This window comes from Buteo buteo, chromosome 12, assembly GCF_964188355.1.
Source record: "Buteo buteo chromosome 12, bButBut1.hap1.1, whole genome shotgun sequence".
NCBI classification, from domain to species: domain Eukaryota; kingdom Metazoa; phylum Chordata; class Aves; order Accipitriformes; family Accipitridae; genus Buteo; species Buteo buteo.
Window position 1 is genome coordinate 42,165,960 of NC_134182.1, and position 13,406 is coordinate 42,179,365.

Below are 13,406 nucleotides of genomic sequence, written 5' to 3' on the forward strand. Positions count from 1 at the left end.
CCCGCCCGCCTCCTATTGGCTCTCCCCAGCGTAAGCCCCGCCTTTTTCTCACAGCCCCGCCCCACGTCCCCATGGCGGGCGCTCCGCCGCCATTTCGGGGTCTCCCCTGAGGGGCGCCGGGCCCGGCCATGGCCCCCCACCCCGAGGGGCTGCGCTGGTACCAGATCCCCCTCTCCTCCACCCGCATACCCCGCTCGGGGCTCTTCAGCTATGGCTTCCAGGCCAGCCTCCAGCGCTACCAGCAGCTCCGTGCCCTCAAGAACCTCCGGGTGGGCCGCCCCGTCGCCCCGCCGCCCCCCGGCCTGTTGGAGCCCTGCTCCCCCGGCCCCCCGCCCGCCAACAGCCCTCCCCGGGTCTCCCACCGCCCACGGGGCGCCGGCAGGGCACGAGGTGAGCGTGGCCCGGTGCCGGGGACCGGTGTGAGGGGAGCCGTGACCTTCCTGTGGACCCCACAGTGCCCCAAGGGGGACCCTGGTCACCCCCACGTTGTCCCCACAGACCCCATGCCTCAAGGGGGGGTGGCCCGGTCACCCCTGCGTTGTCCTTACAGTCCTCCCTGTGCCCCAAGGGGGCCCCTGGTCACCTGCATTGTCCCCACAGTTCCCTGGCATCTCAAGGAGGGCCCTGGTCACCTCTGTGTTGTCCCCACAGCCCTCCCTGTGCCCCAAGGGAGCCCCCAGTCACCCCCACATTGCTCTCACAGCCCTCCCTGTGCCCCAAGGGGGGCCCTGGTCACCTGCATTGTCCCCACAGTCCCCTGGCACCCCAAGGCAGGGACCTGGTCACCCCTGGGTTGCCCCCACAGCCCCCATGCCCCAGGGAGGGGTGGGAGGCTTGGTCACCCCTGCATTGTCCCCATGGCCCTCCCCCTGCCCCAAGGGGGCCCCTGGTCACTGCCACATTGTCCCCACGGCTCTCCCTGAGCCCCAAGGGGATCTGTGGTGACCTCTGTGCTGTCCCCACAGCTCCCCAGCGCCCCAAGAAGTCTCCTGGCGCCAGGAAACGGGTGAGCAGAGGGCAGCAGCCTCCTGGCCCCGCTCAGCCCCATGCCAACCGGCAGGATGTAGCCAGCCAGGGCTCCCCAGGATGCCAGGTGGCACCAGACAGTTCCGGGCATGTCCCTGTGCTGCCAGAGGCAACTGCAAGGTCCCTGGGGGGTGAGGCCAACCATGGGCAGCGCCCTGCAGCCGGAACAGTGCTGCAGCAGGCAGGCAGGAGCTTTGGGGGGCATCTGCCGGACACGATGGGGGGGACGGCGTCCCCCACAGACAGTGAGGACGATGACCTGATCCCACTGAAGGATATGCTGCTAGCAGGGGATGAGCCCCTGAGCTCTGCGGACCACCAGCAGGTAGGTCACTGCCTGAGGGTGGGTGCCCCGGCATCAGGGGGTCCTTGGGGGCTTCTCGGCGCCTGCTGGGTGTTGTGGTTGGTACCTGCTGAAAACTCACTGTTCCCTTGCTCTGTTGGCCAGGTTGTGTGCCCACAGACGGATCTGCTTGCCAACAGCCTGGATTCACTGATCCAGGAGAAGAGGTAAGGCTGGTACCCCACCCTGGGCACGGGAGCGGGCATGGGGGCTGTGCTGGGCATCCTGGGGTGCTCTTCCCCTGCCCTAACCGCCCCCGCACCAGGGAGCAGAGCCAGGCAGCCATGCTGCAGGCCAGCCTGGCCCGGGTGCACGCGGATGACGCCAGTGCCTCCGAGTCCACAGACGAGGACACCCAGCTGCCCGAGGAGTACAGGTACCCCTGCCAGCTGTGCCCGGGTGGAGGGTTAGGGGGGTCCGCATGGTGCCCGCTCCCCACCTGACGCTGTCCTCCCGCCCGCAGGGATCTCCTGGCCCGCTTCACCATGAAACCCAGATTCATCCCTGCCGTCCACCCCGGGGAGCCCGTTTTCTGCGCCCACCCGGCACCAGCACCCACCCTGGACACCCAGGGGCTGCAGCCTCAGAGCGTGTTGGAGGGGTCCTTCCTCTGGTGAGTGCTGGGCAGGGGGGTGGGCAGGACGTACTGGGGTGAAGACGGGGGGGACAGGGGACACGGGCAGAGCCCCGCTCACCCCCCCGTCCCTCCCCCAGCAACTCACCTGCCTGCCAGGCAACTTTTGTCCGCAACGGGGGCCTCAGCCTGCTCTACCGCTGCGCACCCACCTGCCCGCTGCCCGTCCTGCGCTGGCTCTTCCAGGTAAGCCACCGTCGCAAGAGGGTGCCCCCTCCTCCCGCGGTGACACCCCGGTCACCCCTTCTTTGTTTCGGCAGCTGATGACCCTCTGCCCGGACACAACCAATGCTTCCCAGGCGCTGTGGGAGATCTGGCTGAGCACTGGGGGTGAGCGCGGGGTGGGTGTGGGGCTGCCTCACCAGGGTGCCCCCCAAATCCCTGCCCGCTCTCACCGTCCCCTTGCCTGCAGGTGAGCCCTGGTGCCCCACGGTGCAGGAGATCGGTTGGGCTTTCACCCGTCTCGGCGCTGACCTGAGTCCCCTGCGCCGCCAGCGCCTGCTGCCCCCCGAGCTGTGCCCCACGGAGAGGAGGTGAGCGCCGGTACGGTGGGCAGGAGGGTGCTGCCCACCCTGCCAGCCCCCCTGCCAACCCCTTCTGCTCCTTCCAGGAACCTGGATCCATCCTGCTCCCCGAGACAGGCGAGCCCCGATGCCACCAGCATGCTGGCCCTGGTGACACAGCTTGGTGACATCTGCAAGGTGGGAGCCAGCTGCCTGCACCGGCGGTGTTGCGCCTTCATTATCTCTGCCCTGCTAATTGGGTGGACAGCGCTGATGCCAGCTTCTGGAGGGGCACCTGCTGGGGCTGCCACCGGCTGTGCCAGCCTTGTCCCTGCCCTGGTGGGGACATCCCCACGGTGGGTTTCAAGGGCTCCTCGGTGACACGCCACCTTCCCCCTCCAGTTCTTGGCGCTGTGCGTGGTCACCCAGCCGTGCCGCTATGCCGACAGTGCCCGCCTGACTCTCATCACCCTCCTCTCCTTCCTCGGCCTCGACCGGGCGCTCCGCTGCCAGCCCCTGCCCGAACTGCAGCACCTCCTGCACTGCCTGCTGGAGGGCATCCGGGACTGGCAGGAGCAGGTACCCAGGGCGGGGGGGGGGGGGATCCCTTTGCCCCGTGCCCACCCTCCGCACCCCTCCCTGAGGGCTCTGCCCGCAGCGTTTCCCTCTCTCCCCAGCTGCCAGCCCTCTGCCTGTCCCTCTGCCAGCTTTCCCGGCACCACCACAACCTGGTTGCCCTCATGCGGCTGCTGCCAGACCTCACGAGCAGGGGCAGGTACGTCCCTGCCTGCAGCGCCGCAATCGGGTGGGATGCCAGGCAGGGCTGGCAGCGATGGCCTGCCAGGCATCCCGTGCCACCCGCGCCCCGCGGATTGGTGACGGGGAGCCCGGCGGGAGCTGGCACGGCCCCGCGGCACCGTGCCAGGGCCGGGCGGGCTGGGATGCGTCTGCCTCTAATTCCTTTATTCCAGACGGTTGCGCAGGCACAAAGCGGGCAGGATCCGGCTGCCGGCACCACCGCCCCTCGCCACGGGTGTCCGGAGGGCACCGGGGCCACGCCGGCGCTGCGCGGACGGCACCGGGGGATGGCGGTGACAGGCGCAGAGGCGGGGACGGGCACGCGGGCACGTGCCGGACCCTCCCTCACACTCTTCCCCTTCTTCCCAGGGATCTTCGCCGGCACCTGAGCCTTCACGCCATGGCCCGGCTGCTGAGGGAGCCGCCGGGCACCGTGCCGCCTCCCGGGGCGCACGCAGAGGTGGGTGCGCCGAGGCGGGACCGTGCCCAGGCTCCGGCGCCCACCGTGAGCTCTGGCACGGGGTGCGGGCGCCCTGACACCCGCTTTCCCCCAAGCTGCAGGCGCTGGGCCGGTTCCTGGTGCTGGCGCAGCCGGATACCCTACGACGTCTGGTGCTCGCCGGGGACCTGGAGGAGCCGGAGGACGCCGACCAGGAGGTGGGTGCTCCCCTCGATGGAAAATGGGTTCCGGGGGTGCCCCGCGCCCCTTTCGGTGAGCCCCCGTGCCCGCTCCCACCCGCAGGCTTGCTACCTGAGCTACAGCCTCCTCCTCCTCGCCAGCAACGTGGTGGGCTCCGAGCACCCGCCGGCCGAGCAGCGGGTGAGCACCGGGCCCTGGGTAGGGGGGGGACCTATGGTGGGGTGTGGGGGGGGGTCCACCGTGTCCCTGACCCCCCCCTCTTGCTGCCTGTCCCCACAGGGTCACCTGGAGCAGCTCTGCGCCCAGCTGGACCAGCATTTTGGGAGGGGGCTGCGCGAGGGCAGCGGGCTCCTCTTCCGAACCCAGCTCAAGGGCCTGGCCGCCCTCCTCTACGTCAAGTGGCAGGAGATGCTGGCCTAGGGCTGGGGGGGCCCGGGGTCCCCAATAAACGCCCGCAGCTCCTCCCGCGCCTGCCGGGCTGTTGGGGTGGGCGGCCTCGGTGGCCGCTGGCGCCCCGAAACGGCGGCGGGGGCGGGGGGGGGGGGGTTAGAGCCCCCGTTCGGGCGGGCCGGGCGCGGACCGGCTCCGGCGGGGCCGGGCTGACCCGAGCGGAGCCGAGCGGAGCCGAGCCGAGCCGAACCCCCCGGCCGTGACGTCAGGGCCGGGGCGGGGCCGAGCGGAGCCGCGCGGCGCGCACCCGCCGCCGCCCCGACCCGCCGCCGCTGCCGCCGCCTCCCGCCGCCCCGGCCGGGCCGCCCGCCCCGCGCCCCGAGGTGAGTGCGGGCCTCGCCCCCACACCCCCCCCTCCCCACGCACCCCCCCGCCGCCTCCGCCCCCGCCGGGCCCGGCCCGGCCCCCCCCCGCCCCGCCCCGCCCCGGTATTGTTGTGGCGGAGCCGCGGGGGCGGGGGGAGGAGGGGGAGGCGCTTTGTTCCTCCCGGTACCGGCGATCGGGACCGGCACCCCCCGGCGGCGTCGCGCCCCACCCCGCGCTGCTGTGGGGGACGGACACCCCCCCCCCCCTCCGGTAACGGCGGCCGCCCCGATCCGTCGCTGCACCGCTTCCCCCCCCACACCCCACCCCGCCCCGTCGGTACAGGCGGCCGGTGCCGGCCCCCACGCGCGGGGCAGCGGGGCGCGGCGGGGAGGTTGCCCCCACCCGCGGACACCGGGTGGGCTCGTCCCGCGGGGAGGTACGTCGCCGCGGGGGTAATTCCCCCCCCCACCCCCCGGGATGGCGGGGTCGCGGCAGCCCGGCCCCCCCACGGGACCCCCGGACATCCGGCACCGAAAGCGGGGACCCCGGGGACCCCGTCCTGCCCGTGGCACCCCGGCCGTGCCCGGGGGACCCTGATGGTGACTGTCCCTGCTTTTGGCACCCCGGCTGCGCCCGCGGCACCCCGGCCGTGCTTTTGTCCCCGGGGCCGTGACCGTGGCACCCCAACAGTGCCCGTGGCACCCTGGCCGTGACCGTGGCACATCAGCTGTCCTCGTGGCACCCCGACCATGCCCGTGGCACCCCGGCCATGCCCGTGATACCCCGACGGTGCCCGTGGCACCCCGGCTGTGCCCGTGGCACCCCAGCTGTGCCCATGGCACCATGACCATGACACCCCAACCGTGCCTGTGGCACCTCGACCATGCCCATGGCAGCCTGGCCATGACCGTCGCACCCCAGCTGTGCCCGTGGCACCCTGGCCATGTCTGTGGCACCCCAGCTGTGCCTGTGGCACCTTGACTGTGCCCATGGGACACTGGGCATGACCATGGCACCCCGGCTGTGCCCGTGGCACCCTGACCGTGCCCGTGGCACCCCAGCTGCACCCATGGCACCCTGAACATGCCTGCGATGTGCTGCCCATGTGCATGGCACACCAGCTGTCCCTGTGGCACCCTGACCGTGCCCGTGGCATCCTGGCCGTGCCCGTGGTATCCTGGCCGTGCCCGTGGCACCCTGACCGTGCCCGTGGCATCCCGGCTGTGCCCGTGGCACCCCAGCTGCATCCATGGCACCCCGACCATGCCTGCGACGCACTGCCCATGTGCATGGCACACCAGCTGTCCCCGTGGCACCCTGGCCGTGCCGGTGGCATCCTGGCCGTGCCCGTGGCACCCCGGCTGTGCCCGTGGCATCCTGACCGTGCCCGTGGCACCCTGACCATGCCTGCGACACGCTGGCCACATGCATGGCACACCAGCTGTCCCCGTGGCACCCCAGCCGTGCCCGTGGCACCGGCAGGCCCCTGCCTGCAGCCCCCCCCACCTCCACGGGCAGCCTCGCCGGGGCGTCCCCCATTCCCACGCCTGCGGGGGACCCGTTCCCGGCCCCCCACCCTCCCGGAAATCCTTCCCCAGCCGGCGCAGGGCCCCCCCCGGACTCCCCCCCCGGCTTCCTGCTTCCCGCAGAGCAGGGCAGAACAATTCCCGGCCGCCCGCTCGCCCGGTCGCATCCTGCCCGGCTTGAGGGTGGGGGGGAACGACAGCGGGGGGCACCCGCCCCAGGACACCGGGGGGCCCCAGGGCAGGACGCGGGTGAGGCGGTGGCCGCCCGGGTGGGGTGGGAAGCGGAAGGGCCCGTTTCCTTCTCCGTGGATCCCCCCCGGTGACTCGTCACGGCCGGAGGAGGGACAGCGGTGAGGCGGGGGGGGGGCAGCAAATCAGGGACCCGCGAGTGTCCCCCCCCAACTCCGCTGCGTGGGGTGCCCTCGGCCTCGTGACGCGCGGCCCTCAATGCCCGCCTTGTCCCCACGCCGCCCGCGTGATGCCGTCTCCGCTGGAGTCGATGCCCCGTAACCCTAACGGGGGACGGGCGTGTCCCTCCCCCCCCACCCCACCAGGCCGTGCGTCCCCCCCCCTCCCCGGCACCATGGCCCCCCACCGGCTCCTGGCCCTCGCCTCGCTGCTGGCCCTCGCCACCGCTGCCGCCACCCCGGGGTCCTCGTGGAGCGCCGTGCCCCGAAAAACCGTCCCATACGCGGGTGAGTACCGTGTCCGTCCCCCCCAGGGGTCCCCAGGGAGAGGGGAGCAGGTCGGGGAAACTGAGGCACGGCGGGTGGGCGCATCGATCCCGTCCCTCGCCGGCACCGGGGTGACGCTCTGGTGGCTGTCGTCGTCCCCACCTCGGGCAGCTTTTGTCCCCCCGCCAGCTTGTCAGCACTGTGGGGACTCCCCGCCCCCCCCACCCCAGGTTGGTGGCCCCAAAACTGGGGGTTCTGCGAGAGCAGAGCAGGGACACGCAGGGACGCCGCCCCGTGTCCCTGTGCTGTGCCAGCGCCCGGGGTCTCCTGCCATCGCCGCCATCCCCAGCCCTCTGCCGCGTCCTCTGTCCCCGTGCCCTGCCATCGCCCTGCCATCGCCGCCGTGCCCAGCCCTCCGGCGCGTCCCCTGTCCCCGTGCCCTGCCGTAACCCCTGTCCCCAGCCCTCTGCCGCGTCCCCTGTCCCCGTGCCCTGCCATCGCCCCCGTCCCCAGCCCTTTGCCGTGCCGGCACCCTGAGGTGCCATCCTTTAGCCGTGCCAGCACCCTCCGTGTCCCTGTCTTGTGCCAGCACCCTGTGTCCCCATCTGTGCTGTGCGCCGTGTCCCTATCCCCCTGCCATGCCAGCACTGGCGTCCCTGTCCCTTTGCTGTGCCCTGTGTCCCCATCCCTTGCCCCATTCCCCTGTCCCTCTGCGGTGGCAGTGCCCCACGTCCTCTGCTCCTGCACTGTGCCACCGTCCCCCTGCCGTGTCCCCTGTCCCGTGTCCGCGCCCGAGACCCCCATCCCTTGGCCATGCCAGCGCCCCGCGTCCCCGTGCCGTCCCCGTGCCGTCCCCATGCCGTGCCAGCCCTGCGTCCCCATCCCTGCCCGGGGGCCCTGGCGTCTCCCCCGTCAATGGGGCCTTTCTGCGGGGCCTGGGGGCGGGCAGGGGGGGCACGGGGGCGCGGGGTCTCGCCAAAGGCCGCTGTGTTCGTCCGGCGCTGCCAGCGCCTGCTCCGGTGACAAAGAGCCCTTTGTGCGGTGCCGGGGCCGGGGGGCTTCCGGCAGTGGGGTGCAGTTGGGGGGGGGGGCTGCTGGTGCCCTGGGGGTGCCAGTGGTGCCCGCCCTGGGAGGGATGGATCGTGGGGCCGATGGTGGCCTCGCCCTGATGTCCCCCCCCCATGTCCCCCTCCCCAAACCCCGCAGAGCTGAAGGACGTGGCCAAGCGCTTCTCGCAGGGGGGGGTCTCGCACTACCTGACGCTGACGCTGGACGAGGCCGAGGCGCTGCTCTACGTGGGCGCCCGCGAGGCCGTCTTCGCCCTGGCCACCGGCACCGTGGAGCTCAAGGCGGCGGTGAGGTCCCAGGGGACCCCCAGAGGGAGAAATATTTGCGGGGGGGGGCAGTTGTTTCCAGCCCACTGACTCTTAATTCTGTCCCCAGATCTCCTGGGAAGCCCCCGTGGACAAGAAAGCCGAGTGCATCCAGAAGGGCAAGAATAACCAGGTGGGGGGCATGGGTGCCGTGGCCACAGTGGGGGGGTTAAAGGGCACCCTGGTGTGTGTCCCCCCCCTCTGCTCCCACCCCCTTAACCGGCTGCTTTTCCACCCCCCCCCAGACCGATTGCTTCAACTATGTGCGCTTCCTGCAGAGCTACAACAGCTCTCACCTCTACGCCTGCGGCACCTACGCCTTCCAGCCCAAGTGCACCTACATCGTGAGTGCGGCCCCCGGGGGGGGCCCCCCCAAAACCTGTCAGGCCCTGGTTCACCCCCCCTGCCCCTGGGGATGAGGTCCAGGGCAGTCCCCGGCCTCAGGAGCATCATCTAGGGGTGTCCTCGTCCCTAGGGGTGTCATTCAGGGGTGGCCTTGTTCCTGTGAGGGTGGTCCGGGGTTGTCCCCTGTCCCCTTGGAGATTGTTAAGGGGTGTCCCTGTGCCCAGTGGGGTCATCTGGGGGGGTGTCTCTGTCCACAGGAGGGTCATCCGGGGTGCCCCTGTGCCCAGGGGGGTCACTGGGGAGTGTCCCTGTCCCTGGGAGCATCATTTAGGGGTGTCTTTGTCCCCATCAGGGGTCATCCAGGGGTCCCCAGAAGGGTCATCTGGGGGGTGTCTCTGTGCCCAGGAGCATGATCCAGGGGTGTCCCTGTCCCCAGAAGGGTCATCTGGGGGGTGTCCCTGTGCCTGGGGCTGGTCTGGGTGTGGGGGGACATGAATCAGGGAGGAGGTCGGGACCCCCGCCCACTCCCGTGCTCCACAGGAACTGTCTGGCTTCACCCTGGACCAAGTGGCTTTTGAGGACGGCAAGGGGAAGTGTCCGTACGACCCCACCAAGGGACACACTGGCCTCATCGTGGGTAGGTGGCAGCGCCGGGCACCCGCTGGGGTTGGAGGGGTGCCCGCTGCACCCCCCAGCCCCCTCCCTAAACCCTTGTCTCACAGATGGGGAGCTGTACTCGGCCACATTCAACAACTTTCTGGGCACGGAGCCTGTCATCCTCCGCAACCTGGGCCCCCACTACTCCATGAAGACAGAGTATCTCACCTCCTGGCTGAACGGTAGGGGCGGGGGGACGTGGGGGGACACGATGCGGGCACCACTGCCCCCCCCGGCACAGCGTTATCCTCCCCTTTCCGCCCCCCCTCCTCTGCAGAGCCCCACTTCGTGGCTTCAGCTTACGTGCAGGAGAGCGCGGCCAGCAGCACCGGGGATGACGACAAGGTTTACTTCTTCTTCAGCGAGCGGGCAGTGGAATACGACTGCTACGCGGAGCAGGTGGTGGCCCGTGTGGCGCGGGTCTGCAAGGTACGGGGAGGGGACGATCCGTGCCGGGGACGCTGTCCCGGCGTGGCTTCGCTCTGCCGGTGAGCGCGGTGGCCCTGTCTTGATGCCGGCTGGGTGCCCAGGGGGACGTCGGCGGTGCCCGCACGCTGCAGAAGAAGTGGACGACCTTCCTGAAGGCTCGCTTGGTGTGCTCGGCGCCCGAGCAGCAGCTACACTTCAACCGCCTCCAGGCTGTCTTCACCCTGCCGGGGGCCGATTGGCAGGACACCACCTTTTTTGGGGTCTTCCAGGCCCGCTGGTGAGTGCACGGGGACGTGGCAGCCCTGGGGTTCCCCGTGACTGGTGGCTCCCCCTAAAAACCTTCTCCACCCCGTGCAGGGGGGACGTGGATGTCTCGGCTATTTGCCAGTACCACATCCTGGAGGTGAAGAAGGCGTTTGAGGGGCCCTACAAGGAATACCGGGAGCAGGCGCAGAAGTGGGGCCGGTACTCGGATGAGGTGCCGAGCCCCCGTCCTGGTGCGGTGAGTGCTGGCACCGGGGGTGGGAGGGTAGAAGAGGGCGCGGGATCTGGCCGCGCAGCTGACAGTGCCTTCCTTCCCCAGTGCATCACCGACTGGCACCGCCGGAACGGCTTCGCCAGCTCCCTCGAGCTGCCTGACAACACCCTCAACTTCGCCAAGAAGCACCCACTGATGGATGAGCCCATCCTGCCTCACCATGGGCGCCCGCTTCTCCTCAAGAAAGACGCCAACTTCACCCAGCTGGTGGTAGACCGAGTGCCCGGGCTGGACGGCACCATCTATGAGGTGCTCTTCATTGGCACAGGTACCCGCCGGGGTTGGGGGGGAAGCTGGGGAGGGGAGCGCAGAGGGCTCCTGGCATGGGGACGTCCCTCACCGCCTGCTGTGACCCGTAGGTGACGGCTGGGTGCACAAGGCGCTGAACCTGGGCACTCGCGTCCATCTGGTCGAGGAGCTGCAGGTTTTCGAGCCGGCGCAGCCCGTGGAGAGCCTGGTCCTTGCCGGTCGGAAGGTGAGCGGTGCCACGGGGAAGGGGCTGGCGCCCGGGGTGTCACCTCCTGGTGTCACCTCGCCGTGTCACCTCACCCATTTTCCCTGCCCTCGCAGAAGCTGCTCTTCGCCGGCTCCCGTTTCCAGGTGGCCCAGTTGCCCCTGGCCGACTGCGGCCGCTACCAGTCGTGCACGGACTGCGTCCTTGCCCGGGATCCCTACTGCGCCTGGAGCCGCAACGCCAGCCTCTGCGTCCGCACCGACGGCCTCAACGGGTAAGTGGGTTTCCTGGGGAGGGGGGGGGACACCCCGCCGCAGCACGGGGTCCCCCCCTCACCTCCGCCGCCTCCTTCCGCAGGTCCCAGCTGGTCCAGGACGTGCTGAGCTCCGACACCCGTGCCTGTACCCTGCCGCAGGTGGCCAAGCAAGGTAAGACACCCCCCCCGCCGGTGCTGCGTGGAGCCAGGAGAGGGGGAAGCCATGCACCACCCCCCCTTTACACTTCCCCTCCTGACTCGGTCCCCTCTCCCGCAGGGCCCATCACCCCCAAAAACGTGACGGTGGTGGCGGGCACCGACCTGGTGCTGACGTGCCGTTTGGGCTCCAACCTGGCGCAGGCACTGTGGACCTTCGAGGGCCGGGCGCTGGCGGCCGAGCAGGCGCTGGTGCTGCACGACGCCCGCCTGCGGGCTCTGGTGGTGCCGGGAGCCGGAGCGCAGCACAGCGGCACGTACCGTTGCTTTTCGGAGGAACAGGGCGCCCGTTTGGGCGGCGAGGTGTACCAGGTGGCGGTGTTGGCCGGCCCCGGGGTGCCGCTGGAGACGCGGGCGCCGCTGGAGAGCCTGGGGCTGGTGTGGGTGGTGGCGGTGTGCCTGGGCGCCCTGTGCCTGGTGCTGGTGCTGGTGGTGTTCTCGCTTTGGCGGCGGTTGCGGGAGGAGCTGGGCAAAGGCGCCAAAGCCATCGAGAGCACCCTGGTGTACCCCATCGAGCTGCCCAAGGAGCCCCCCAGTCCCCGCTTCGTGCCCAGCGCCGCCTCCGACTCGGACGAGAAGCTCTGGGACCCGGCCAGCTACTACTACTCGGACGGCTCGCTCAAAATCGTGCCGGGTCACGCCACCTGCCGCAACGGCGGCCCCCCCGGCGCCGCCTCACCGCCCAACGCCATTCCCGGGCAGCCCCTCCACTCGCCCACCCGCATCCACCTGGGCCCCCTGCGCGGTTCCTCCTCCAACGGCTACATTCGCCTGGCGCTGGGCGCCGAAGAGCGGCCGCCCTGCGCCGATTTGGCCGAGGAGCTGCGGCGCAAGCTGCAGCAGCGCCAGCCCCTGCCCGACTCCAACCCCGAAGAATCGTCGGTCTGAGCCGCCGGTGGGGCGGCTTCCCCGCCGCCGAGCAGCCGTACCTACCTCAGGGCCCGGCCCGGCACCCGCCGCGGGGACCCCGGTGCCGGCACCCACCGCGGGGACCACCGCCTCGGCGCCAGCACCCGACTTGGGGCTGCGGCGCGGGCGCCGGCACCCGTTGCGGGGATGCCGGTGCCGGCACCCGTCTTGGGGACGGGACTGCCGCCCCAGTGCCGGTACCCGTTTTGGGGACTGCCGCCCCGGCACCCGCCTTGGGGCCGTGGCACCGGCACCACGTCACACGTTTGGGGCACCGGCAACCCGTCTTCGGCACCGGAGCTGCTCTTGGTCACCGCGTCCGCCTTCGGTACCATGTCCTGGGCAAGGGATGGACCTCGGGGACTGCCACCGGCCTTGGGGACCGCTGAGCCCCCCACCCGGGCACCACCGAGCCCCCCCCACCCGCCCCCGGGCACCGCGTCCTGCCCCGGGTGGTGGCCGCAGGATGTTTTTTTGGGACGATTTAAGAACCGATCGGGTTTTTCTTCCTGAGAACTTTTCTAATGCCCCTACCCCTCCCTTGGCCCCCCCAGGGCTTCGTACCCCCTCGGCCCTGGTTGTAAATACCCCCCCCCACCCGCCTGCCACCCCCCCTTGCACGCCGCCCGCCTGGGCCCCTTTTGTATAACACCTCCCCCCCCCAGTGTAATTTATTTGTTACTGAAATATATTTATTTGCTGTAAATACGTGAGTATTTTTATATTAATAATAAAAAGGAGTAAAAAAAAATAATTCTATATTGAAAGCAAAGCCCACGGGGGCCGTGTCCGGTGCTGGCTGGGGGGGTGCGGGAAGGGTGCTGGGGCCCCCCCGGCCGCTGAGCTCATGGAAAAAGGCCGCACTCGGGGCTATAAAAGGGCATCGCGGCGCCGTTCCCAGGGCAGTGGGGGGGGGAACCGGCCGCCCCCCCCCCCCCGGGGCCTGAGGCCTGGCCTCATGCCCGTGCCCCCCCCCGGATGCCGGGGGTCAGAGAGGGGCAGGTTGGGGGGGGTGTGCGTGTCCCCAGGGAGGCCCTGCCGGGAAGCTGGTGGGGGGGGGAACCTGGGAGCGGGGCCAGGGGTTGCCGGGGCGTGGGAAGCGGAGCTGGGGAACCCTGAGCCCCCCCTGGAGCTGGGGGGGGGGCTGAGCCCTGGGCCCCTAATAGCTGGGGGGGGGGGGCGGGTTGAGGCTTGGGTACCCCACAGCTGGGGGCGGTGGGGAGGGAAGGCCCGGGCCTCCCATAAGTGTGTGTGGGTGATCCCCAGGGACCCCATAGCGGGGGGGGGGGGGGGAGGCCTGGGCCCCCCCATAGCTGGGGGGGGTGGGTG

General features: G+C 70.8%; 2 protein-coding genes across 3 annotated transcripts; both read left to right on the forward strand.

Moving 5' to 3' along the window:
• The first annotated feature begins 128 nt into the window (after nt 1-128).
• Nucleotides 129-4,472, forward strand: FAM178B (family with sequence similarity 178 member B). Its single transcript, XM_075042129.1, has 15 exons — nt 129-390; nt 966-1,351; nt 1,475-1,536; nt 1,635-1,745; nt 1,833-1,982; nt 2,084-2,189; nt 2,264-2,333; nt 2,416-2,536; nt 2,614-2,704; nt 2,909-3,085; nt 3,184-3,281; nt 3,674-3,764; nt 3,860-3,961; nt 4,047-4,124; nt 4,224-4,472. The coding sequence occupies exons 1-15, from the start codon at nt 129-131 to the stop codon at nt 4,362-4,364; spliced, it is 2,046 nt and encodes a 681-aa protein (XP_074898230.1). The 3' UTR covers nt 4,365-4,472.
• Nucleotides 4,473-4,624: 152 nt separating this feature from the next.
• Nucleotides 4,625-13,274, forward strand: SEMA4C (semaphorin 4C). Of its 2 annotated transcripts, XM_075043641.1 has the most exons (15): nt 4,625-4,717; nt 6,781-6,921; nt 8,107-8,255; nt 8,344-8,406; nt 8,519-8,617; nt 9,159-9,255; nt 9,341-9,457; nt 9,553-9,704; nt 9,806-9,981; nt 10,062-10,206; nt 10,288-10,510; nt 10,602-10,717; nt 10,813-10,970; nt 11,054-11,124; nt 11,230-13,274. In XM_075043641.1, exons 2-15 carry the CDS (start codon nt 6,810-6,812, stop codon nt 12,054-12,056), a joined length of 2,505 nt encoding a protein of 834 aa, XP_074899742.1. In that variant the 5' UTR covers nt 4,625-4,717; nt 6,781-6,809; the 3' UTR covers nt 12,057-13,274. The 2 variants fall into 2 exon arrangements, with proteins under 2 accessions (XP_074899742.1, XP_074899741.1); XM_075043640.1 differs by lacking the exon at nt 4,625-4,717 and having other exon boundaries at nt 4,768-6,921.
• Nucleotides 13,275-13,406: the final 132 nt, after the last annotated feature.

Coding starts and splice junctions, on each gene's coding strand:
- FAM178B (XM_075042129.1), top strand. CDS start 129: ATGGCCCCCCACCCCGAGGGGCTGCGCTGGTACCAGATCCCCCTCTCC. Junction 1,352..1,474: donor GCTCTGCGGACCACCAGCAG/GTAGGTCACTGC, acceptor TCTGTTGGCCAG/GTTGTGTGCCCACAGACGGA. Junction 3,282..3,673: donor GACCTCACGAGCAGGGGCAG/GTACGTCCCTGC, acceptor CCTTCTTCCCAG/GGATCTTCGCCGGCACCTGA.
- SEMA4C (XM_075043640.1), top strand. CDS start 6,705: ATGCCGTCTCCGCTGGAGTCGATGCCCCGTAACCCTAACGGGGGACGG. Junction 9,458..9,552: donor TCTCACCTCCTGGCTGAACG/GTAGGGGCGGGG, acceptor CCTCCTCTGCAG/AGCCCCACTTCGTGGCTTCA. Junction 10,511..10,601: donor GGTGCTCTTCATTGGCACAG/GTACCCGCCGGG, acceptor TGTGACCCGTAG/GTGACGGCTGGGTGCACAAG.